Source organism: Microsporum canis, genomic scaffold (genome assembly GCF_000151145.1).
Source record: "Microsporum canis CBS 113480 supercont1.2 genomic scaffold, whole genome shotgun sequence".
Lineage (NCBI taxonomy): Eukaryota > Fungi > Ascomycota > Eurotiomycetes > Onygenales > Arthrodermataceae > Microsporum > Microsporum canis.
Window position 1 is genome coordinate 2,228,971 of NW_003299168.1, and position 25,252 is coordinate 2,254,222.

Sequence of the window (25,252 nt, forward strand, 5' to 3'; positions counted from 1 at the left end):
TCCAGGGTGCTCACATCGAGGAGCAATTTATATACCCTCCAAGGTATAAACAGCAACCATCAATGCAAAGTTGGCATCTTGCTTTATCATTCATATAAGATGTCTGATATTGAACATCCCAACATCCTCTCGCGGCTTTCCCAGTTCGGTCTGGGCCAATTTAAATCATGTGACCACGCGCCGGCTCTCACACTTTGTTCCATCTGCTCGCGACTTCATCGCCATCCCTCATATGAGCTCTTCCCGTCGACCGAAGAAACGCGCAGAATGACCAGCCCCCAGTTCTTCTGTACATTAGACGATAGATGAATTTTACCTGAATATTTCTACTAAAGAAGGAACACAGTCTATAGGCTCAACCGCAAGTGGCCGTCCGTCTTTTTGCCGTCGATGCCACAGTCCCTAGCTCCAAGAAAGGGTCGAGATGCACGCGAAATTAATCCAAGGCTCGCTCTATTAGAAGCTCTTGATACGCCGCCAGAACCCTCGGCCGATGAGGTTAAAGCTTCAAAGTTCTTTAATGGAGAGGAATCTTCATCCGGGGACTCTTCCCTGTCTGAGCTGGAAGACGAGCCAGTACTGCAAGGAAATTCGGATGGCGATGACGATGACGATGACGACGATGACGAAGATGTGAGCTGGGAAGATGCGACTTCTAATGCAACTCCTCAGACCAAAACCCCAGTCCTGAGAGACTTGAGCATAATACTAGAAAGAAACGAAGAATCATTTACTCCATATTCGCCTTCTTCGAAAAAAGGCCCTAGTAAGATCGACCGTCTAATTCGGATCCAAACGCATTGCATGCACGTACAGTTCCTTCTATTCCACAATGCTGTTAGGAATTCGTGGATTAATGATGCAGAAGTAAAGGAAATCCTCCTTGACCACTTACCAGAGAGAATCAATAAACAACTAGAGAAGTGGAAAGCAATGGTTGAGTCATGTGGTCCATCATCAGAGGGCCAGGATGATTCTACATACCAATTATTGACGATGCTCGCTTCTTACTGGGCCGGATCTTTTGAAATAACTGCTCCCGGGCTGAGGAAAAGAGGATATCGGCCCATGCCAGTTCTCGGAAGAGAGATTACCAAATTCAATGGACCGGATGAAGAACACAATGCACATGGGGAGCTTATTCGAGACATAACTGAATTCCGTGAACTTGCTCGAAAGCGCCAGGGGTCCCGCGATGCAGGTGCTCAACTCTTTACCTCTCTTTTAAGAGCTATCGGTATGGAAGCAAGGATGGTTGCCAGCCTACAGCCGATTGGATTCGGATGGAGCAAGTTCGAGGATTATAACCCTAAAGAAGAAAAGGCAAACCGTCCAGGGAGGAAGATCGATAAAGATCTCAACTGCCCAATATATTGGTCTGAGGTTGTATCACCCATCACGAATGACATTATACCTGTTGAAACACATGTTCTACCATTTTATCTAGCCAGGACGCCAGAGCGCCTTGCGATGTTTGAACCGCCAGCACCAAAGGTGGAGAAAGCCAAACAAGTTATAGCGTATGTGGTTGCATATTCTCCAGATGCAACTGCAAAAGACGTCACTATTCGATACCTGAAAAAACAGGTCTGGCCTGGAAAAACAAAAGGATTTCGAATACCAGTAGAAAAGATTCCGTACAATGAGTCTGGATCTCGTTCGTATTACGAATATGACTGGTTCAAAACTGCAATGAGAGGCTATGTTCGACCCGCAAGTAAAAGGACAGTCGCTGATGTCAAGGAAAATGCATCGCTTACACCCAGTCAAGCAAGAAGTAGGCCAAAAGAGGGGGATACACTGCAGAGCCTGAAAGCATCTGATGAGTTTGTTCTTGAGAGATTTTTAAAAAGGGAAGAAGCGCTCCGCTCCGGTGCAACTCATGTGCGAACCTTCACTACTGGCAAAAATGAAAAGAAAAAAGAAGAAAAAGTTTATAAACGGTCAGATGTAGTGAGATGTCTTTCCGCTGAGAGCTGGCACAAAGAGGGACGAAAAGTTAAGATGGGAGAAACACCACTCAAGCTCGTTCCTATTAGAGCGGTAACGTTGAATAGGAAGAGGGAGGTGGACGAGCTCCATCGTGAAACCGGTGAGAAGCCGATGCAAGGACTGTATGCCCTTTATCAAACGGAATTTATAATTCCACCGCCTATCAAAGATGGAATAATACCCAAAAATGAATACGGAAACATCGACTGTTTTGTTCCCTCCATGATACCACAAGGTGCGGCACATGTGCCATTCCCTGGGACCGTCCGTGTTTGCAAGAAACTCGGCATAGACTATGCAGAAGCAGTTACAGGCTTTGAATTTGGCAGTAAGATGGCTGTCCCTATAATAGAAGGAGTAGTCGTTGCGGCCGAGAACGAAACTCTTTTAAAAGATGCGTGGATAGCAGACGAACAGGAAAAGAGGAGGAAAGAGAAACTAAAACATGACAAGCTTATCCTTTCAACCTGGAGAAAATTTATAATGGGCCTTCGTATCAATGACCGACTCCGGGAAGAATATGGCGCAATGGGTGATACTGAATCTCATAATCCATTTGCAAGTCAGAAAGTCCCAGAATTGCCCGAGCTTATGGAGGATGATAGCCATAGACATGACACAGGGGGCGGATTCCTTGTTCCTGGAGTTGGCGAGGATACCCATGAGGGCGGTGGCTTTTTGGTCGAAGACGATGAACCATATAAAGATTGCCAATCAGTTCCCACGAATTTGGATGAGCAGGAGGAAAGTCCGCTGTCCAATATTAGCGACGCTCCGTCTATTATTTCTGAGCCTCCATAGTTTGATATTTGGATTTATTGGTATAAGTAATGTTACTGGTAAATGGTACCGAAGATGGTAAAGGCGAAGATCCACTGAAGGGAGATGATCTTGATGGCCAATTGTTTGAGTGAGAGAGCTAAACGGTCAGTTCATTTCTTCTCTTTTTTACATGTTCAAAGGGCAAAACTTACAAAAGGTCAACAAGCTGAGGGCGTATCCGAGGTACTGGTCGTTGCGAAGAACGATGTGAGCCTGTCCGATGACAAAGTACACCCAGATGAAGATGTTGGCCACCAGCCTCAAGGGCGTGCTGTTACCGCCAACGGCCACGGCACCGTTCCAGAAGAGGGTGATCAGAGACCAGGCATAGGGTCCAGCCACGACGGGCAGGTGGATGAACGGGTGCAGGTCTGAGAAGCCCCAGTAGACGGTGGCCTGATTGATCAAGCTGAAGATGTCAAAGACCTCAGCCCACCAGAACTTGCCATGGACGAAGAGCAAGGTGAAGGCCAGCACAAAGAGGTTGTTGAGTACAAAGTACGGAGCCACATTGGCAGCCGTGGTAAGGTGCTGTTCATCCGAGCTCCAGAGCTGGCCGATATAGCCCAGCTGAGAGATGAGAAGTATGACCCTGTTCAACCGGTAATGAGTAAATGTTTGGGATACATGTTTCCCCGGATAGAGAACTCACCAGTAGATGCCAGTGACTACCTTGGTCTGGGAGAAGGCATTGAGGTGGTCGTCGTGGGCAAGGGCGTGGAGGGCCTCGCCATGCTGCTTCTCTGGAGCGCCGTGGTGCTGGCGATGGGTGCCAGCGTAGACGCCAAAACCGACGACGAGGAGCCAGGAAATCGTAGTGGCCGCCTGGTAAGCCCAGATCGAGCTACGTTGATACGACGAACGCTTGACGAACGGGTTGTCTGGGATGAAGATGAGTAAACCATGCCAGCTCAGTGACCGATAGGCCAGAAGTTATGATGCTTGTTTCTCTCTCTCTCTCTCTCCTTTCTTGCTTTCTTTCTTCTCCTGGTCTTACTTACAAGTATGGGCTGTAGAGTCTGCCATGATGTCTCTGCTGTTTCGTACAGGTTGCTCTGGATGCTCTGCCTGCTTGCTGTCTGATGGCACTTCGAAGGTGAAGATGTTTTCTCGGGGGCGTCCTTGGGATGTCCTCTTCTTCTCCTTTCTTCCCCCGCAGCAACAGGCGCAAAACAAGCCGTCCGGCCAAGCTAAACCTTTCTATTGCTAGTCAACTCGAACTAGCTTGTCTTGATGCAAGAGCTGGTTGGGATTGTGAAGGCCAAAAAAATAGGAAAATAAGCTTGACTTCTCTTCTTCCTCTCCTTTTTCTCCTTTTCTGCGCGTGTCGAGATTGGACGAAGCAGAAGAAGCAAGGAAGAAGAAAAAAAAGAGGCAGCTGACGTCCTTGTGCGCCATAGCTCCGTGGTACTTCATACATGGAAGATACTTATTTTTTGGTGGGGATCCACGTGAAATACAAGTATCTTCTATGTTTTTGCTACCTTCGACCTGTGTGCTGCCTGTTTTAGGCAAGTTTGCGGGGTCAAGTCACCTGTTACGCTTAAAAGCGGCCTTAGTCAGCAACCTAACCTGTCTTCTTAGTAATCATATTAGTCATCACTTTATCTTGACTTCCTTTTTTTTGTTTCTTCTTTTTTTGACTTCACCAAACAAAACAAGATATTTTGCGGCGGAAGAAGATGAAGAAGATGAAGATTGAAGATGGCGATGCTGATGATGCGGACTGGAGGATGGTCGTGTCTTGCCACAGGCCGGCCAATATCCGAGTCTACTACCTCACTAGCCTGCCCTGCCGTGGGATTCTTGAGCCTGGGAAACTTGCAACGGAGCCCAGAGACGGGAGATAAGAAGGGCTACGTATACACGCTGATATCAACGAGCCCTGCTGGTGCCTTTCATCCCCCCTATATTCCAGTACTATATATGTTTATATATAGTAGAGTCGAAACAAGCCAAGATGATTACGCCCCTCCCAAGGGGTGGTCTTGGTATTAATAAGAGGAATACCTTCTTTCGCCTGTCCGAATCGCCCATTGGCCACGGCACGGGACAAGCGCAGGATGAGGCCTGTTCAACTCAAAAAGGCCAGGGGAAAAAGAAAAGAAAAAAGAACAAGATGAAGCAGAATGTTTCTCGAAGGAGGGTCAACCCTCGATCCCGCTGGTCGATCACAGAGACAGCGGGTCGATCAGGTTCACCATCACCGGGAAGCCGAGTTCGCACCGGGCCCTGATCACGCAGGACGTGATAATCCTCTCCAACTGGTTCTGGGGGCGCATTGAATATATATACATATGGACTTTAATATGTATATATGTCAAATGTTGTATAGACATATACATAACTGGGCGCCGCACCCTGTACTCTGGATGAGGAACCACTGCGAACTCTCCCCCGCGCTGCAAGAAAGTTACCTCCTCTCCTTTCATCTGCTTTCTACTTGGCGTATCCACCGCTAGACGTCAATTTGTTAGACCGTCCTCTGGGGGTCGCGTGGTTAGAGGTGGTATCACCACTGATTATGAACCAACCGGCGTTGGTTCTATTGGGAGCCACCGCATGTTCCCCCCCCCCTCGCCGCCGTCGTCAACCCTTCAGGCAGGCTATCTATACCACATAGTTATATCCGGATATTGATTAGACTCACGAGAACTGTCATGGGTATCCCGGATGTTCAATTCATTGCACATGGGCGGAATTCTTCAGGTAGGATTCCGGACCGTCTGCCCCAATGTACAATGCATGATGCGGGTCTAGAAGGGGGAAATAGTGAATAAAACCTGTCGTGTTCTTTTTTTTCGTGTTTTTGCATTGGGCCGCTGTAATCCGTCACATAGTCAGCCGTGATGGTGTCGCAGGCCATCGCCGCTGTTACCGCCCGGTGTCATATGGGGTCACTGGGAGATAATAACTGAGATGGGAACAAATATAAATATCCCCAAGGTGCCGCCGATCTGCCTTGATATTCCTCGCACGGATTGAACTGATCTTCATAGCTGATCTTCGAAAATACTCCTATCCCCCTTCCCCATACTTACCCCTGATAGACTGTCTATCTCCCGAAGGTCTCCTTGACGGTCAGTCATGACAGCTTTCTGCTTGCTTACTACTGACAGCCTGATCATTGCCATGCTGACTCCCCCAAAATAGTCATGAAGTTCATCTCAGTCCTTGCGCTGGGCGCTACTGCTACCTCCGTTCTCGGAGCTAGTATTCCGGTGGACACCCAGGTTGAGAAGTTCCTGATTGAACTTGCTCCTGGTGAGACTCGCTGGGTCACCGAAGAGGAGAAGTGGGAGCTTAAGCAAGTATGTGCCTTATCGGGATAGTTTCCATCAAATTGCTCCCCACGCTGACTTGCTGCACCTAGAACGGCCAGGACTTCTTCGACATCACCGACCAGGATGTTGGATTCACTGCTGCTGTTGCACAGCCAGCCGTCGCCTACCCAACCAGCATCCGCCATGCTGATGCTGTCAATGCGATGATTGCTACCTTGTCCAAGGAAAACATGCAGCGTGACCTGACCAAGCTCAGCTCGTTCCACAACCGCTACTACAAGTCCGACTATGGCAAGCAATCCGCCACCTGGCTGCAGCAGCAAGTCCAGGCTGCCATCACTGCCTCTGGCGCGAACCGATACGGTGCCAAGGTGGCCAGCTTCCAGCACAACTTCGTACAGCACAGCATCATCGCCACCATCCCCGGCCGCTCTGCTGAGATTGTTGTCGTTGGTGCCCACCAGGACAGCATCAACGGCCGCAGCCCAATGACTGGCCGTGCCCCAGGTGCCGATGACAACGGAAGCGGTTCCGTAACCATCCTCGAGGCCCTCCGTGGAGTGCTCCAAGACCAAACCATCGTCCAGGGCAAGGCCGCCAACACTATTGAGTTCCACTGGTACGCTGGTGAGGAAGCTGGTCTCCTCGGCTCCCAGGCCATCTTCGCCAACTACAAGCAGGCCGGAAAGAAGGTCAAGGGCATGCTCAACCAGGACATGACCGGATACATCAAGGGCATGCTCGACAAGGGTCTCAAGGAGTCCTTCGGTATCATCACCGACAACGTCAACGCCAGCCTCACCACCTTCGTCCGCATGGTCATCAAGACGGTATGTCTCCATGCACCCGCTGTCAGTATAAATCAAGCACTAACCATTACTTCCTATTAGTACTGCCAAATCCCCACCATCGACACCCGATGCGGCTATGCCTGCTCTGACCATGCCTCTGCCAACCGCAACGGCTTCCCATCCGCCATGGTCGCAGAGTCTCCCATCGACCTCCTCGACCCTCACCTCCACACCGACACCGACACCATCGACTACCTCAGCTTCGACCATATGATCCAGCACGCTAAGCTCATCGTCGGCTTCGTCACCGAGCTCGCCAAGTAAATCAAGTTCAATCCTGTCAAATATTATGCATCTCCCCCATACTCCTGTACATACGTATCCCCGTACATAGCCACATATTACTCCGTACATACATTTTTTACATACTTCAACATGCTCTGTCCTGCTAAGTAATGCTATACATAGCTGACTGGGGTAACTCATACAAAGTTGGCTGCGTGACCCCAGCGAGCGATGCAAAGCATGCCGCGGCCACAAGCCACGATTGGCTCCGGACGGTCTCGGCAGTTCCAAAACGATGATTCACAGCGGAAGAAAGGAGAGAGAGAGACAGACAGTGAGAGTCATCGAGATACGAGCAAGCGACCTAACGGCCTGACGAGGGTAGAACTATTTAAACCCCGCCAGACAGCCTCTCCTTGCCCCTGGATAGAGGGTATAGTGCAGGCAAGGTGCATCTCCGGCATGGCTGTCCATCCAACACTCAGCGCCAGCCCGGCACCAGCTGGATCAACGACGACGACAACGCAAGCACTCACGCCCCAGCAGGTCTTCGCGATCTCGTCCTGGTCGGAGCAGGCCATCGAGAGCCTGTCCCTCGAGTCCTCGCCGATTCCGTATCGCAATTCGGCGCCGCTGACTATCCCGCTGGACGACGACGTGCGGCAGCCAGCCTCCCCTACTCCGGTGCGATTGGGCCGCAGTGTCCGCGTTGCAGACGGCGCTGCTGTAGCCACTGCTGAGCCGTCGACGTACCGACGCAGAGAGCCGTTGCGTCGCGATAGTCTGAAGCGCCGCGAGTCGCTGCTCAAGGGCAAGGAAGGGAGTCGACGGCGACAGCGCTGGGAGAATGGTACTTTACCTGCGAGTACATACATACATACATACTGACTAACTTCTTGATAGACCGTCTGCTAAGTAACCCTTGGGCTCAACCTCCGTCAGCAAACGATTGGCAGGTCCAACCTACGCATCCTCGCCATAACCCGGTTCCCTACTATCTCGCCTCACTCTGGGACTCCCATCAGGCCGCAAAGGAGCAGGCCCGGCGCAGGTCGAAGAGGAACCAAGACTCATCTGACAAGAAGACCAAGAAGAAGAAGACGGAGGGGGATGCTAAGAAGGCTCATGCCAACGCCGAGCTGGAGAAGATATCCAAGGAGTTGCGGGCGAAGCTGAAGCACGCTCGTGCGGCGCGAGGTCTGGTGCAGGAGCTAGAGGAGGAGATCAGGCTGTTTGTTCGAGAGTGGGTTGAGACACAGACCTGGCATAGGTCTAGAGAGACGGAGAGCGAACGATGCAGCGATGACAGCGAGGACGGCGATGACGATGAAGTCGTCTTCACCGGCCGCAAGATGCAGCAGTCTACTGTCCAGAAACAGCGGCCGTCTTCTTCTTTGCATGCTTTGTCTGGTGAGAAGATGGTCTTTGAGAGTCCGGCGGAGGATCGAGCCGCTGGTTTCGGGTGAGTCTACAGCCATCCGTATATACAGCTATCTATCTATGTGTATAGACTGACATGTTGCAGACGATGGCTCGTCCACTCTCTGGCATCCTACTACGGCCTACGCACCTGGTCAGTCACCGTGGGCAACCCTCCTCGCCGTGAAGCCTACGTGGGCATCGACGAGTTCTCGCAGAACCTGCTACTTGCCGCTGGCCGGGGACTTTCAGACAACAAACCTGATGGAATCCTCCCCAGGCCTCTATGGGTATCAATGTAGACCGCTGTCTCGTCTCTCTTTGCCTTTTATTCTTTATTCCATACTATATTACCCCTTCTATCCATCTATACAATAGCCAGCCAGTCTATATAAAATAGAAGGAAACCGCCTTTTATCTCTGTACCATATAGAATATACACACACATACACAGCCCTCTATCACTTATATATATACATGAAATTACATGTTCGACTGTTATATTCATGGCATGTTAACGCTTCAGGGGTAAGAAAAACCAGCTTTAGTTCTCCTTTTTAGCGTAAACTCCAAGTTGTATACAACAAAACCAACAACAAGAGCAGAGTAAGTGGGAAGCTGCACACACACTGGCTATCAAACGTGAAATACTGACTGTGAGTATAGGGAATAATAGCTAAAAAGGAGCTTTGTATGAGTGATTCTGCTCTCCGCCATCATGGCATCGCCGCAGCAACGTTATAACCAGCGCGGCGGCAGACAGGATGAGCTGCATCACAGCTTCAACCAGCTCAACATCACCACAGGGCGTTCTTCACCTTCTCACTCGCCTCTACAGTCTCCCTATCACCGCTCAGAGAGGAGTCCCAGCTTCCCGAAAAACGATCCCCGCGCCAGCCCGACCTCGCAGCAGCAACGCGCGCCTCGAAGGACGACCAGCACCACCTCCCTGCGCGACGAGAGACGCGGCTCGACACCTTCGTTGCACAAGCGAGCATCGGTCAGCTCGCTTCGATCGGTGCAGAATCTGGCTGCCTCTTCATCCTCATCGCGCCAGAGCCTCTCACGGCGCTCGTCCGCACAGCATCTGGCCTCGTCCCCAGGCGCGTCCGGACGGGCCATCTCACCCCTCCCGGAGATGGCGTCTGCCTCGCCCTCTGGCCCGTCAGATATAGCTGCTCAGCATTTTGCAAAGGAGCTGGCCTTGCACCAAGCTGTCGATTTGCACTCTCGAACCGTTGTCATCATACAGGATGCCTGCTATGGCCACCGATACTCGCGCCCGCGCACCTCCAAGGCGGGGCTGGAACTCATCGTCGAGCGGCCGGAGAGAATGCAAGCCAGCGTCCTCGGCCTGGCCGCTGCGTATACCCGCATGGGGCAGCGTTATGGCGGTAACGAGTTTGCGCCACACCCGGACCTAGATTTACGACAGCTCCCGCCCCCGCCGTTTCAGATAAGGAAGACGGTACGAACCATGCCCCTGAACTCGCCAGCGGTGACGCACGTCCATGGCACGAAATGGATGGAGGAACTACGGTTGATGTGTGATGCCGCAGAAGGCAGACTGGCGTCGAACGGCAAGGAGCTGGTTCGGCCTAGCAGCTCTGGCAAGGAAACCGGAGCCAATGCTGCCCCCAAGCTGCACGAGGGGGATCTATACCTCTGCCCTGGCTCGTTGGACGCGTTTGAAGGTGCACTGGGAGGCGTCTGTGACGCCGTTGACTCGGTGTTCACTTCTCCGTCGACACGGCGGGCGTTTGTCTGCATCCGGCCGCCAGGCCACCACTGCTCGAGCAGCTATCCATCCGGGTTCTGCTGGCTCAACAACGTCCATGTAGGCATCTCATATGCTGCCATGACACACGGACTGACTCACGCGGCAATTCTTGATTTCGATCTACACCACGGCGACGGATCGCAGGCCATTGCCTGGGAGCAGAACCGACGAGCTGCCAGTGCAGCCAAAAATGCGGCCGGGTATAAAAGAACTGCTATTGGATACTTCAGTCTACACGATATCAACTCTTACCCTTGTGAGGAAGGCGATGAAAGCAAAGTTCGGAATGCCAGCGTCTGCATCGATAATGCTCACGGTCAGAGTATTTGGAATGTCCATCTCGAGTCATGGAAGACTACAGAGGAGTTCTGGGCTTTGTACGAGACAAAGTATGTCGTCCTGATTGAAAAGGCTCGCGCATTCCTGCGAGCCCATTCACATCAACTACAATCTAGTACCTCACCTAACGCTCCTCAACCCAAAGCCGCCATCTTCTTGTCTGCTGGGTTCGATGCAAGCGAGTGGGAGGGAGCTGGTATGCAAAGACACAAGGTCAACGTTCCAACGGATTTCTACGCCAGATTCACAGCCGATATTGTCCGGATGTCACAGGAGGAAGGCCTCTCCGTTGACGGCAGAGTAATCTCAGTCTTAGAAGGAGGATATAGTGACAGGGCCCTGATAAGCGGCGTATTCAGCCACCTCTCTGGCCTCTCAGACTTACCCAACTTTGACGCCGTAGACGACCAGCATGGCAGCCGGCTTGCCGCTGAGATGTTCAATCGGCTTGGCTTGTCAGAGGAAAGCAAGCATGATGCAATGCAGGATGTCAAGAGGGAGTCTGATACAATAACCTATGATACCATATGGTGGGCACCATCATTACTTGAAGAACTGGAAAACTTGGCCAAACCTTCACCTGTAACTCCACGAAAACCTCGCGAGAGAGGGCCTCCTACCTTCTCCGCGCCCACTCAAGCATCATCTGCAAAGGTGATAACACCAACCCGCGATCACAGATCCTCATCCTACAACCCGAGCCATGCAGGCGACTCATCCCTCCAACAACTCCCACGGATCGGCTGGGCCACGGCCGCTTTTGAGCTCTCCAAGGCTCTTATACCCACAGACCGTCAAACCACAAGCTGTCAGCATGCTGACCTGAAAGCCACAACAAGCCAGCCTCGACGGGATGCTCGTCCAGCGTCTGCAGCGAGTCAACGGTCACGTCCCAACGAGAGGAACTCCAACCATATGCAGCTTAGGGAGAGGAAACAGAAGGCTCCCGCCTTACCCGCCTCCGAAAGGCTTAGGAGTTCCCGCTCTTCATCTGCTAACACTCGTCGGACTACTATTGCTTCCGTCAACGATCTACCCGACCCAAGCATGCTAAATAACAGCGAACCAAAGTCATCCCCCAGCTCTCGCACTTCACGAAGAGTCAGCATTGCTTCGGCCGTGACTCCTGTATCCTCAACTGCTAGGGCTCATCAACCTAGAAGCCGTCCAGCTTCAACGCGGCCTTCGCCCTCACGAGCAAGCTCTAGTGCCGAATTGCGGAACAGCACATGTAAGGCCAGGGCTGCAAGCAGCAGTCGAGCCTCTACTTCGGCCAAAAATAGCCCTAGGAAGGCCCAGGAAAACGATGCTGGTGTAGATGGCTTAACGGCTAGCGTAAATAAACTGAGCATAAAGCTGAAAGTGCCTAGCCCTAAAGAAAATGCACTTCGAGAAGCAAAGTTAGCTCAAAAGGACACAACGGCGGCGTCCCAATCGTCCAGACGCAAGCCAGCAGCCAGAGCAACCCCTGGAGCGATAGCGCCTCGCACCACCAAGGAGGTCAACGGACGACAATCACGCTCGAAATCTCGTTCAACCACCGCAACACCAACCACTGAGACGACATCTGAGTCGCCAACCATGACCAAGACCGATCAATTCAGCCCACAGGCTATCGCCTCCCTGGATCCACACACCATGCCCCTACCTGAAGTATCAGACGCTGGTCTAGCCCACGACGAGAGCTACGTCGAATATCCGACTTCCAACCACGAAGCCGTTGCGTCGACGCCGCCCAAAGAGTCGGCAGATAATACCAGCACCATCCCTTCTCCACCACTTACTCCAGACACGCCCCCCGGGTCCGCGAATCCTAGAATTACCGTCCGATCACCACCAGCCGCGGTACCACAGCAGCTCCCCGTCTTCACAGCAACGTCCGCTATTCCCTTTGCGAATCCCCAGAACCGCCTTTCCGGCTCCTAACTTAATGGCCACTCCTGTTTGATTCTCTGCATCTTCCTGCACTGTTCTCTCTCTTTTACTTGACTTTTTTTTCTTTATTTCGCTTGTCCTACCATCTTTTCGCCTCTGTCGTTTATTTCGATTTCATTTTTGTCCCTTGATGTACAATGTACTCTATGTTTATGTGTATTGTATTCTGTGATTGAAAGTCTTCACCGTCAGAACATAATACCCCCTTATTGTCCGAGTTGTGGCTACTGTTGGTCTACCTCCCCTGCTCCTTTGCTTGAAGCCTGCGTTGTTGCCTTGCTCAGGACTTACTGTCCTTTATACCCCATATTGTAGTTGGTAAAGCTCCCAAAGAACCACTTACCTATTCCATACCCAAGACTCCCTCGCTTGCTGGAGCAAAACTAGAAGGATATCCCCCATATCCCTTATAATATATAATACTAACAATCTTATTCTTGATACCACAGATTTCATCTATATAAAGTAGCCCTTAACTTTAGAGGCTGATACGAATAATACCGAATCAGCCAATAAAACATGTAATTTTACTTCTTGGCGGTATTTGAGTACCGTACCTTGATTACTCATCTCGGATCTCGGATTATCAATGATCCCCGAAAGAAGCGATAAGGATCAGCTGGAAACTTCTTATCGGAAAAAAGATGACAAAAGTACGTCAACAAGATTGAGGCCTTGCCGGCCATTTTATATTTCATATTCCTTCTCCTTGCCCAACAGATTCCATATACCTAGACCTTAGATCCTATAACAAGGTCTTCTAGTACGATACCAGCTCACCATGTCGTCCTCGTCTCCAGACCAACCCTCCTCCTATACCCAGATGGCCGATCGTGATCTTGAAGACATCGGCAAACACTGCGAATTCGAGTTCTGTCGGCAGTTAGATTTCCTTCCGTTCAGATGTGAATCGTGCAAGGGGACCTTCTGCCTTGACCACCGAACCGAAACAACCCATAAATGCCCCAAGGCAGGAGAATGGGCAGCCCGTCGACGAGCTGGGCAGAATGGCACAGCATCTACGACACCCTTACAGCTCTCTGAGAAACCTACCGTCTACAACTCCACCCAGTGCTCGCATCCGTCATGCAAGGCCCTAATCTATACGATGGCGAATGCAGGTGTCCACTGCCAGAACTGCAATAGGGAATACTGTCTCTCCCACCGGATGAGGGAGGACCATGATTGCAGCAATCTCATACCCCTGGGCACCAGCGCGGCATCAGTGGCCTTCACATCCTCTGCTGAAAAGGCGCGGCAGGCCTTCTCCCGCCTACGCAGCTGGGGCAAGGGCAAGTCATCCTCCGCTACCACTTCTCCGGCCTCTAAACCCAAGGCAAAGCCTCCCTCTGCCGCGTCACGAATGGCGCGGTTAAATACTCTAAAAAAGAACGCTAAAGGAGATTCGAACCTTGATGTGTCCAAACGCTTCTACCTCCATGTTGAAGCCTCTGCAGATACGACCACTGCTAAGTATCCTACCGGAGATTTCTATTTCGACATGGGATGGAGTGTGGGCAAGATACTGGACGATGCTGCGCGAAGGCTACAGGTGCAGAATGTGAATAATCGTTCTGCGGGAGAGGAGGACCGGCTCAGGATCTTCCACGTTGAGGGAGGCAAGCTGCTAGACTTTTCTAGTAAGATAGGGAACTGTTCTGTGGCTCAGGGGGATACTATTGTATTGCTTAGGGGTGTTGGGCCACCAGTACCTGATTTGATCGAAATGTAGGGCTATACCCTTTGTTATACCTATAGCGTGTTATCTTTCTATACCTATACTGGCATCGGTGTTCAGGTGGATTGGATATAATTATTCTCAGTACATATATATTCTGCAATAATCAACGTATTTAACCCGTTTACCCATTAATTGAACATCAAGTGTATATATCGTGTACTCTACCAATCATACGCTCATCTTCATCTTAATCAGCTTATGAGGTTTATAATCCAATACTTCAAAATCAGAGTCCTTCCAACCGTCCATCTCACCAGAACCCCGGTCGGTACGATGGATTTTCAATGTAGGAAAATCAGTTGGCTCCCTGGTAAGTTGCTCCTGTAGTGCTTCAATATGGTCAAGATACACATGTGCATCACCCATAGTATGTATCAGGGTGCCGGGGTGTAAATCTGCGGCGTGAGCAAACATATGCGTCAACAGTGCGTATGACGCGATATTAAAGGGCACACCCAGTCCCATATCACACGACCTCTGGTATAGCACGCAAGACAGCGTGCCTTTCCCCTTTTTATCCCCTTCCTGCTGGGGTGGGAACGACACGTAGAACTGCGCGAACATGTGGCACGGCGGCAGAGCCATCTTCTTCAGGTCCGCCGGATTCCATGCACTTAGGATTATACGCCTGTCGTAAGGCGACTCCTTTAGCTTCCTAACGACTTCAGCAACCTGGTCGACGCCCTTTCCGGCATAATCTGTCTTTGCATCGACATACTCGGCCCCAAAATGGCGCCATTGGAAGCCATATACGGGCCCTAAGTCACCAACTTCACGATGGGACAGGCCGACACTGTCGAGAAACTCCCGGCTCCCGTTCCCATCCCATATCTTTATCCCAGCTTCGCTTAGGGGAAGCGAGGAAGTGCACCCTGACACGAACCAGAGCAGCTCGGCGATGACGGCACGTAGGAAGACGCGCTTGGTGGTGAGGAGGGGCAGGACTGGGATGGGATCTGGGTTGGACGGGTCAGACGACGGCTTGGAGAGAGCGAAGCGAAGCTGTGGCGGCGCAAAGATGGAACGAGTTCCCGTGCCGGTGCGGTCAGGGCGATGTTCGCCTGTACTGATAATGGTGCGGATGAGATTGAGATACTGGTGTTCTTCGTGTGCAGGGTCGTGAGGGGGAGCAGGTGAAGGCGAATGCTCGTCTGGCTGTAACGGCGGGTTGAGAGCGATGTTGGAGTCTGATCCTCCGATTGATGCGGTTGCCGCCATGCTGGTATCTGTCTAGGTTGCTGTGATTATCGTACCGACGGTGAATCAGTTTAATATCGCTGGTTGTAGCTATGTAGCTATTCAGCTACCGCGACGCGTTTTTTTATATTGAAAAAGTTTCAAAGTCTAACAACCAAAATGCAGCCCATGAGAAGCCACTCCTTAACCGTCAGATTTGCGAAGAAGATATCTATTTACGACAATAAGACAATATCGACGTGCCGGGCTAACTCAGGCTACTATCTTACTATGTACGCTGCGAGGGTGAGGGACACATCACTATTCCCGCCAAATCCAATACATCCTTTATTGACTGCATGGATACATGCCGTCAGTACTTTATCCAACCAAGCCGCGAGATGCTAAGGTTCTTTGAGTATCATATTGAAATGTTTCTCGACACAGGAGCAGGTTGCTATTTCTATTGTTTATATTGCAGTGCTGGCTTCGATAATGATAAAGGGGTGAAGTGACGGTATGCATTTGTTAACTTCACCAATACTCTGGCTATATTCCATATCCTCACGCGCATGATCGAAGGGGGAGGCCGGAGCTGAAGTTCCATTTGCAGTTTTTCGAGCAACAGTCGCCGTCAGCCTTGCAAAGGAGACCAGGTGCGATGCATGTCGTATCATCCGCCTCGCATATTCCACTCTTGCAAAGTAATGCGAGCCTGCAGTCTTCCTTCTTAGAACACGGAGATCCAATCCCTTTGTCATTGAATCGACAGAATGTATTTCCACTGCTAAAGGCATCCTTCGCACAGATCAAGCCCGACTTGCAGTCTTCGGTCTTCTTGCAGGAAGTTCCAAATTCCCCGTCTTCTTTTTGGCACTTCTTATTAAAGCATCGTTTCCACGCACATTCCCCGTTGACTTGACATGAGGTACCCTCCGGGCGGCCAGATAGAAGGCAAGTATGTGTTTCTTGTGAGCAAAATTGTTGACGTCCATGGCAGTCGTCGCGAGTGCTACAAGATTGCCCGATAGCGGTTTCTTTGCACACTTTGTTATCGCACCATCCGGAATCGCACATGGAATTGGTATCACAGGGGCTACCAGCTCCAAGTGTGTCGGTACACATTTGTATCCTATCACAGAATTGCCATCCCCCACAGTCGGCATCCGTTTCGCAACGAGGATCAGGAGCTGAGAGTACGAGACCCGTTAGGGCAAAAAGGGATATTGCGAGATGGAACCGCATTGTAGCAGCAATGTCTGCAGCTTTTATTAATCAGACAAGGGACAGATTAGAGCTGGGAAAGGAGTGCATTCAGTAAATACCTGATAGGACAGGGAATGGAGTACCGTACAGATGCGCTGTGTGGTTTTTTCCACGCTGTGGCCTGAGGAAGGTGGTGTCTTTTATAGCTCACCTGGAGCCGTGTCCAAGGGAATATCTACTACGTAACTGACCCCTAGGGGGTTAATTAGCTCTGAGGCAAACCAATGTATGATGATCTCGATTTATCATGTATATTCCACTTCAATTTTTTTTAAACATTGGTTTGTGATCAACACAGACCATTGAAGTTAATCAACGCTTCACCGTAATGTCCGACTATTATGAGGGACAATAAAGACGGCAGAAGTGTCTTAGCACTATGTTCTCTACTCCCAGGTAGACGTGGTGCCTCACGCAGCCTGCCCTTCCTGTTTGAGTGGCTGCCGGCCCTACTAGGCCAATAAACGAGTCTACGGAGGATACTCCGTACAACCCGCCTCTATTGGCCAAACATACGGTAGTTGAAGCTGCTTCGTCATGCCAGGAAATCATGCCTTACATAGTACGTGCCAATCCTTTGCAAGAATGGCAAAGTGATGTCGCTTTTATTGACAATCCCTCAGCCAAGCCACATAAGTATATTCTGCGCTGCCATTGTTAGACAGTCTGGGGCCAAAACGTCATAATTTTCCCGAGATAGTTTGATGAACTACCAATAACATTTGCTCCCAAAATTTGGCCGTGGAATTAATCCTATTATAACAGGGCCGTTGTGAAATGGGGCTCTGAACAGTGCGTCTAGCGCTAGCGCCATGGCTGCGATTGACGGTCAGGATTGAAATCTATTGTACCTGGTCCGAAATATTTCGTATATCCCCGAGGAGGACGTCCTTGAGACGAAATATCGCATTTCCGAGGAAAATAGCGAAATACCAGCAGCCGTGAAAACATTAATGAGAGCTGGTATCCTAGCTTTGTGTTATGGCTGGAGTCATCAATTCTGAAGAAAGCTTCGAAAAGATTTATTTCCGGCTTGTTAGGATCTTATCTTATCAGATTAGATCAAAGTCTATCAAACTTTATCTTAGATTATACACATAAGCGTATAAAGTCAGCTGCTCATTTCCACGATATTCAGTTTATATTGCTGGTAGCATGTTTCTCCACTGAATAACAGCGGGTGGAATGCCTGTTCATGTTTCTCTGCTTTTCACGTAGGAAAGCGTGGAGATATAGGAGGCTGGGTGGTATAATGGAGCATAACACTTAAATCACTCTGTGGTGGCTCTCACCTCTATAGGTATTCCAACATCTATATTCTAGGTATCACATTGCAAATATGAAGTTGCGTCCCGTGTTGTTGTTGCTATTACTGCCTTTTCTGGGGTGGTGGTGGCTGTAAGTGGTTAGCCAGATGAAGAACAGTCCCTGGAGAAATACCATAGCTAAAAGATTGGCCATGGGTTTATGACTATAACGTGGTAAGCAGCACACGCTTCTTCACTTCGACTCGTATCTGTTGTTTAGATACTAATATACAGTGATAGTTTAGGGCTGTGTTTTATGTCACTGTATTGTGCTAGTAGTGCTGATTCCATATTAATTTGCTTGTAAGTGCTCCTTGGCCTCGAATCGAAACATCTCGCCAATATAATCCTGTAGGCTCGATGTGTGAGAGGGGTCGGGGATTGGATGTAGCTTTATCCGTAGCAGCATACTAATATGGCGCCACCTTGCAGGACAAGTGCTTGGAATTCTCCATTTCACGTCGGACTTGGGTTATCCGTCATTTGGAAAACCTGTCAAGCCCTTTAGATGTATCGGCTTAGGCTTTAGATTTTATGGACCTGTTCCAACGAGATGGATTCGTCCTTCCTTGCGCTAGGCTGTTCAATGCATGTATGTAATAAATCAAGGAATGGTAGAGAATAACCGGAAGGCCTCACATATACAGAAAACGTCAGCGGTCCAGTATAGTCAAAGAAAGGACCATCACGCATTTAACTCCATCTCTACCCAAGTAAATCTACACCAACTCCACGAAGGGCGACGACTGCCCACTTGGGTATCTTTGATTTCTCTCCATAGAGGTTCCCAAAGAACTCCTTTAGAAATTGAGGATATCTATCCTCTAGAATCGCTTGTCTAGCCGAATCCATCAATGCAAGAAGATAATGAACATTATGCATGGTGATACTACCGGCGGAGTTAGCATTTAAAAGACATAAAAGAGATGGAGAATAGATTTTATACGTACAAGTGTGCTCCGACTGTTTCCTTCGCTGCTAGATGGTGCAAATATGCTCGAGTAATACCAAGCCCGCCCTCTTCTTTAGGTCGACAGGTCTTACATTTGCAATTTTCATCTATTGGCCCGAAATCGCGTGAGAAATTGGCACGGCGGAGGCCTAACGTTCCGTATGGTGTCAAAGCGTTTCCAAAGCGCTGCAATATACGTTAGGGCCTGAAAGGAGGTATAATAAGTAAGGGAGAGAATATCTTACGGCTGTTCGAGTCGGGAAAACACAATCGAACATATCAGCGCCTAAAGCAACGGCTACTACCAGATCTTCTTGATATCCCTGAAAAATGTTAGACAGATTCTACGTCAAGGGATGTTAGACAGCCGGAATTTACTCACCACCCCCATGACATATCGAGGTTTATTCGTTGGTAGCATGTCGGTGCAGGCATCGACCCTATTTATCCGCCAGTTAGACAGACTGTTATCCAGAACAAGACAAAGTGGGCAGTGAAATAGCTAACACTTTGCAGAACTCATCTTTTGCCTCTCCTCCAGATAGGCCACCGATTGCAATTCCAGGAGTGTCTCTCGCAACCATCTCCTCGCAACACTGGCGGCGCATTTCTAAGTCAAGGCCTCCCTGGATTATGCAGAAAAGATTTTGTCTTTCAGGATACTTATGTGCGTCAATGCATCTATCCAGCCAGCGAATTGACCTCTCCATGGCTTCCTGCATCCTTGCGCGATCCGGCGATGTTGTAGCAATAACATCATCCAGTTGCATGATAATATCCGAACCTATAGAGTTTTGTAGCGATATTGAATGTTCAGGCGTAAGTAGCCTATATAGATCATTAGCAGTTATCTGGAAGTAAGGAAAGCCTAGAATTTCAACTGGTGGAGTGCGAAAGCGTACATTGGGGACCCGTCGTGTGGGCTTAAAAACCGTACTCCTTCCTCTGTTACTTGCGCAAGTTTCAAGAGAGAAACCATTTGGAACCTGTATTCGGTAGAAGAGCATGTTAGCCTTTTTGATTTTACTCTTCCAGCAAGGCAATGTAAATAATAATATTTTCAAGGAGATATATGACACCTACCCACCGCTATCGGTTAGAATATTACCATTCCAACCCTGGAACTTATGAGCCCCCCCAACCTCATCTAGTACAGTCTGACCTGGTTTAAGTCCTAAATGATATGTATTATTCAAGCAAAGCTTGCATCCTGTTTGTGCAAGTTGGTCTGGTGTCAGGCCTTTTAACGACGCTTGGGTTGCAACAGGCATGAAAATCGGGAGTTTGACGGGTCCATGGGGGAGATGGAGCGTACTCGCGCGGGCTTTGGTGGTCTGCGGAGCTTGGTATTAGCGCTTGAATGTTAAGAGTTATGGCAAAGTGTCAACGGGGACATATGCATATATATCTTACCGAGCATTTGGATTCAAGGTCGAATGTTAAGGCTGAAGGCATTGCTCTTCTGTCCTTTCCCTCTGTAATGGCCGTAGAGGAGGCCATAACGACTTTACTGTACGATCCCACTAGGGGAAATTGCTTGGATAACAATGATTGCACTCTAGGTCTCGTAGGGGGCCGTATGCGCCGTAGACTCATTGATCTTGGTTATGATATATGTCATGGAGCATATTGATCAATTTGGAAGCGGTCTCGGTCTACCCTATAGGAATAGTTATCTATATTCAAACAGTTTCCATCTGAGCTTTGAGCTCCTAGTTGGATATACAACAATAATCAATCATCAGCTTCAAATATGAACGTTTCATCAATTCTTGCTCGGCTCACAATCAGAGTGAGTCACGTGAAACTGCTAGCGCTGAAGGCATTTTCAGCCTCAACTATGATTATATAATCAGTGACGACAAGGAAAGACTTCAGTATTTTGATGATATTAACTGTTTAATTCTCAGGCTATCAAAGCTCAAAACAGTCTTCTGAATATGATGTCCGCTCATTTATCTGAGGAACTCGCTCCCCGTGCCAGACCTGGTTGTCTACCCCGAGCATTCTTGGTTTATGTGAGGGCTGATCCACTTGCTCATATGAATGAGGGCTTGTATGTAAGCCGAACAAATAATAGAATTTGCAGCTTAGTTGAGATAGGTGCCTCGTCTATTGTTAGCCGCAAGGAGCCGCTTAAAGATCTCTGTAAAAGAGAGAATGAAGGACATAATTAGTCCTTTTTCTCGAATATAATTGCGATGGTCTTTTGTTGTAGTGAGCCGAGTCATCAACATATATTCACGTGACTTGCATATTTTATGCAGGATAGACATTAACTGCATAATTTTGGGTGGTCAGTCAAATAGAAGATTAAATCGGACGATGAAGAAACTGCTTATAATACGAGATGTCAATTGTTTGTCCAATAAACGATGTATGGATTGTGGTCATCTATACAAAACCATGTATCGATAGGACTGGTGGACTGACTTCAAGCCAATATCTAACCAAAAAAGTATGGGGCCGACGAGACGGCGGCCCCCTTTGGCAAATAAGCAACATATCTAGACATATCGCCATGAGTTCATAATCTGTTCGTAAGATATGAACTAAAATCCCAAAAAAAAAAAAAAAAAAAAAAAAAAGAAAAAAAAAAAGAGATTCAAGAGCCCCAATTCTAGATAGAATATTCATAACCCTCGTAGTATCTGTTGCAGTCTCTTCTGCGCCATGATGTAGTGTACCCAGTTGCTGGTGCGTGTGTATTTGTAGAGCGCCATCTATGCTTTGCAGTGGAGTGGAGACTGCCTCGGGTAAGCGCGCAAAGTTAGCCATAAGCTGACGTGGTGACTGCAAGATATCTGCTCCCCGTTCATCAATATTAAGGTCGGACTCTGTATCGGTGGATGTCCCATGGTTTTATTGAAGGTCACCATTGGAAGAGCGTTTACTCGCCCCATACATGAACGGCGTCCAAGGCCATCCCGCCAATCTCTCCAAGCCAGTCCTGTGAGAGACGACAGATAGGGTCATCGCCATAGCTGTACTCATTCATATGCTGAAGATCCCTAAAGCAGTCACGCAGCACGGAGTCAACGGCTAATTGGGGACTCATGTTAGGATCCGAAAGCGGCCATTGGTCCATACCGGTGCTGGCCATGGGTGAAAGGTGAGACGTGGGTAAACTTGTAGGAGACGCCATCCGCCCTATTTTAATGGGTGAGAGAACAGGCTGGGTACCCGAAGCTGTGGTTGTCGAGGGAGGGTTATTTAATAGCTCGATTGCATCGGAGAGCACAGCATCACTCAGGCGATGGAAGACTTCATGCGAGTGGCGAATAGCGCTCCATCGCTCTGAAACAGCTACCAGGACCGTTGAACAGGCTCGGGTCTCATTGACGATTTCTATTATCGAAGGGTCTTCGTCGAGCATTACGCCAGCAGCTCCGCCCATCGCTAGCCTGCGCTTTGCACGGAAATGGCGGCCTACGGCATATATGTAGGAGAGTCCGGCCATGAACACGGCGTGGAGCGTAATCCAAGTGTAGTTTATCCGTCTCGAGCGATGAAGGTGGGCATATAGGGTGATGGATTGCTTGGCCGCAGTAAATATGGTCTGGATTGCGGTGGGGACTGTTGACGAAATGGCTGGGAGCGCTGGAGAAGGACGGTACAGCATTAGTAGTGCGTTGTAATACAATAGCTCATACCATTCATGAGCGCGGAAACTCGATCTGTCCCCGGGGATCGTGCTGGACAAGTCCACAGCTGGCAGGCTAAGGGAGGCTGTGTCATGCCTCCATTGTTCGAGCTCCGCAGCCAAGCTGTCCCGTTTTGACAGCGCGGAGGCTTCGTTGGAGTCCTGCTGCGTCGACTGGCCGTTGTCCATGGAGAAGAGGATTTTACCACAGATAATACGGTACCGAACTATATGGACGAAAAGAGCTGTACGAGAGAAGCAGTCTGTAGTTGGATGGAAGCTGCTTTCTGGCGGATTTACCTCGAGATCATATTTTGGATCGGGGAGTGCTGTGTTTGTATCTGATAGCCGTATCCCAAAGGGCCGGCCAAGAGTGTTGCTCACAACGCTAAAAGTAGATAATGAGCATTGAGTGCACTTTAATGGATTGCTGCCAGAGAACGTACCGATCCATGGCAATGACACAGAAGAAACACCGCCGGCCAACCTCTGCACGAATCATGCTACTCGAAGAGTCAACGTCCATCCGGTCGGACGATGGCCTTGGTGGATACGTCGACTCTCGATGCAGGCCTTGCTCGATGCATATACGACAAGCAACGCCTACCAGGTGCCACATACCTATTTCCATTAGCCACGGTAATAAAAATAATAAATATATCTGTATAAATAAGTACATACTTGCCGAGGTATCCTGGATGGGGCTCCTCATCCGGTACTGGCATAGCAGCAGGATAGCCTGCAGAGGCTTGATGCCTCCCAACTGCAGCACCTCCGTCAATTTCGACAGGGCGACAACATGGAAGTTTTCGGCATCGGGTCTGGTCTGCCAATCGAACTTGTGATAATCGACGGACGAGATGGCGAGAATCATGTAGAAAATGAAGCACGAGTACACATCCCGATCCAAGACCGAGGGGTCACTGTATATCTGCTCGAATGCCGCCAGGACCGTTGGCCGATGCAGGAACGGGTAGCAGAGATAGTCGTGCTCAAAGTATGCGTGGTGTAGGTCTCGCGCAAACGTCTCCGGCGGGATCTGATATCCCTCTGGCCTCCCGGCTGGCGAGCCCAGCGGAAAGGTGACACTTCCACCACCCCCTCCGTGGGCCGGATTGTCTGAATGCGACGGCCGTGGAGTGAATGATGCCCGGGCCGGAGTAGAGATCGGGACCGGGGCAGCGTCCACGGTAGCGCGAACGAGGTTGGCAAACAGCACGCCGCTGCCAGAGCCCAGGAACTGACGGTCACCGCCAGCCGTCAGCGAGAGAAACGAGACCTCGTCCGTCACTTCATTATCACCCTCCTGCTTCGTCTGCTGCCGCTGCCGCTGCCGTCCTCCTCCCTGGCCTGGGCTGGTATCGGGATTCGACGTCGACGAGGGACTCTGCCCTGAGACCGAGACCTCAGAGCCGTTGCCGTTGTTGTTGTTGTTGTTGTTGCTATTCTGCTGGGAGACGGCCGCCAGTCTCGCAGCCAGCGCACGATTGGTAGCTTCACACTGCCTGAGACGTCGCTCCAGGCGTTCCACTACCTCCTTGCGATATGTAGGCTCCTTGGACCGGTCTGTGTAGACGCAGGCGACGTTGGCCTTCAGGCACGGTCCGCAGACGGGCACCTGTTTGTCACATCGCGATTTGCGGCGATGGCAGCGATCGCACGCCTGCATGCTAGGCGCCAGGGCTACTCTCTTCGGACTGGGGAGAGAGAAGCGGATTTTATAATAACGAGCTTCCTGCTGGGCCAAACGATGGGAGGTTCTTTTTTTTTTGCGCTGTTGGCTTGCGGGTTGGACTTGCAAGGGTGTTTTTTTCGGTCGCCATCGCCGAGCGCATCACAAAAACTACTCCAAGTTCTTCCCGCTACTTTTTCCCCCTTCCAACGCCTTCGCGGTGGAGCGCCGGCGACCTTTTTTTTTTTTTTACTGGTTCTCCGAAAAGTGTATTCGCAGAAGAAAACATACTGTCAGGAGGGAGAGAAGGGTAAGAAAAAAAGAAAAAACAGAGAGCGAGTTTTGTCGCATGATGTCATTCTCGTGGTTCTACCGAGTTATATACGGAGATATCAGCTATATACCAGTATTCGTTTGGTATATATCAGGACAGAAGAAGTTAATGCAACTGGTATGTACCATCCCTGAGTCTTATGCAGCTCTTCTGACGTCTGGACTGGCATAGCAAAACACCGTTAAGCGGCAGACTTCCGGCCGGGAAGTTGTACTATCCGGCCCTGTCTCCATGAACCTGTGGGGAGAGAGAGAGAGAGAGAGGATGCATATCAAGGATTGAAGGCTGTCTGTATTCTTGCTTATTATATCCCTCCTTGGGGGAGAAATACCCGTCCGTCATCCTGGCAGCTCCGACCTTGCATTCCATGGTGAAGAGCGCCCTCCCCCCCATCTTAGGGCTATATGGAAAGATAAGGCCACACCAGCGGACAAGGCCCTGTCTTCATATGGCAGTCCAGCCGTTGAACAAGAAAGTAAAAAGAGGTGAACAGGAAGGATAACGAAAGTAAGTA

General features: G+C 49.8%; 11 protein-coding genes across 11 annotated transcripts; 6 read left to right on the top strand and 5 right to left on the bottom strand.

Annotated features, from left to right (window-relative positions):
* Positions 1-99: 99 nt before the first annotated feature.
* Positions 100-2,793, top strand: MCYG_02284 (Rad4 family protein; the record flags this gene model as incomplete). The annotated part of the gene is made up of 2 exons (XM_002849304.1): positions 100-143; positions 354-2,793. 2 exons carry the CDS (start codon positions 100-102, stop codon positions 2,791-2,793), a joined length of 2,484 nt encoding a protein of 827 aa, XP_002849350.1.
* Positions 2,794-2,825: 32 nt separating this feature from the next.
* Positions 2,826-3,840, bottom strand: MCYG_02285 (conserved hypothetical protein; the record flags this gene model as incomplete). The annotated part of the gene is made up of 4 exons (XM_002849305.1): positions 2,826-2,911; positions 2,967-3,406; positions 3,467-3,695; positions 3,816-3,840. 4 exons carry the CDS (start codon positions 3,838-3,840, stop codon positions 2,826-2,828), a joined length of 780 nt encoding a protein of 259 aa, XP_002849351.1.
* A 2,129-nt stretch (positions 3,841-5,969) lies between these two features.
* Positions 5,970-7,213, top strand: MCYG_02286 (leucyl aminopeptidase; the record flags this gene model as incomplete). Its single annotated transcript, XM_002849306.1, has 3 exons — positions 5,970-6,125; positions 6,188-6,928; positions 6,989-7,213. 3 exons carry the CDS (start codon positions 5,970-5,972, stop codon positions 7,211-7,213), a joined length of 1,122 nt encoding a protein of 373 aa, XP_002849352.1.
* Positions 7,214-7,636: 423 nt separating this feature from the next.
* On the top strand, positions 7,637-8,895 carry MCYG_02287 (conserved hypothetical protein; the record flags this gene model as incomplete). Its single annotated transcript, XM_002849307.1, has 3 exons — positions 7,637-8,024; positions 8,078-8,636; positions 8,700-8,895. The coding sequence occupies 3 exons, from the start codon at positions 7,637-7,639 to the stop codon at positions 8,893-8,895; spliced, it is 1,143 nt and encodes a 380-aa protein (XP_002849353.1).
* A 416-nt stretch (positions 8,896-9,311) lies between these two features.
* On the top strand, positions 9,312-12,638 carry MCYG_02288 (histone deacetylase HOS3; the record flags this gene model as incomplete). Its single annotated transcript, XM_002849308.1, has 1 exon — positions 9,312-12,638. The coding sequence occupies one exon, from the start codon at positions 9,312-9,314 to the stop codon at positions 12,636-12,638; it is 3,327 nt and encodes a 1,108-aa protein (XP_002849354.1).
* Positions 12,639-13,428: 790 nt separating this feature from the next.
* On the top strand, positions 13,429-14,379 carry MCYG_02289 (AN1-type zinc finger protein 1; the record flags this gene model as incomplete). The annotated part of the gene is made up of 1 exon (XM_002849309.1): positions 13,429-14,379. One exon carries the CDS (start codon positions 13,429-13,431, stop codon positions 14,377-14,379), a length of 951 nt encoding a protein of 316 aa, XP_002849355.1.
* A 177-nt stretch (positions 14,380-14,556) lies between these two features.
* MCYG_02290 (thymidylate synthase) lies at positions 14,557-15,606 on the bottom strand (the record flags this gene model as incomplete). The annotated part of the gene is made up of 1 exon (XM_002849310.1): positions 14,557-15,606. One exon carries the CDS (start codon positions 15,604-15,606, stop codon positions 14,557-14,559), a length of 1,050 nt encoding a protein of 349 aa, XP_002849356.1.
* A 522-nt stretch (positions 15,607-16,128) lies between these two features.
* On the bottom strand, positions 16,129-16,809 carry MCYG_02291 (uncharacterized protein; the record flags this gene model as incomplete). The annotated part of the gene is made up of 1 exon (XM_002849311.1): positions 16,129-16,809. The coding sequence occupies one exon, from the start codon at positions 16,807-16,809 to the stop codon at positions 16,129-16,131; it is 681 nt and encodes a 226-aa protein (XP_002849357.1).
* A 2,033-nt stretch (positions 16,810-18,842) lies between these two features.
* MCYG_02292 (queuine tRNA-ribosyltransferase) lies at positions 18,843-20,589 on the bottom strand (the record flags this gene model as incomplete). Its single annotated transcript, XM_002849312.1, has 8 exons — positions 18,843-19,026; positions 19,088-19,275; positions 19,335-19,412; positions 19,472-19,529; positions 19,597-19,917; positions 19,992-20,075; positions 20,173-20,423; positions 20,503-20,589. 8 exons carry the CDS (start codon positions 20,587-20,589, stop codon positions 18,843-18,845), a joined length of 1,251 nt encoding a protein of 416 aa, XP_002849358.1.
* Positions 20,590-20,842: 253 nt separating this feature from the next.
* Positions 20,843-21,266, top strand: MCYG_02293 (uncharacterized protein; the record flags this gene model as incomplete). Its single annotated transcript, XM_002849313.1, has 2 exons — positions 20,843-20,881; positions 21,000-21,266. The coding sequence occupies 2 exons, from the start codon at positions 20,843-20,845 to the stop codon at positions 21,264-21,266; spliced, it is 306 nt and encodes a 101-aa protein (XP_002849359.1).
* A 713-nt stretch (positions 21,267-21,979) lies between these two features.
* MCYG_02294 (conserved hypothetical protein) lies at positions 21,980-24,755 on the bottom strand (the record flags this gene model as incomplete). The annotated part of the gene is made up of 4 exons (XM_002849314.1): positions 21,980-23,120; positions 23,179-23,353; positions 23,414-24,395; positions 24,696-24,755. 4 exons carry the CDS (start codon positions 24,753-24,755, stop codon positions 21,980-21,982), a joined length of 2,358 nt encoding a protein of 785 aa, XP_002849360.1.
* Positions 24,756-25,252: the final 497 nt, after the last annotated feature.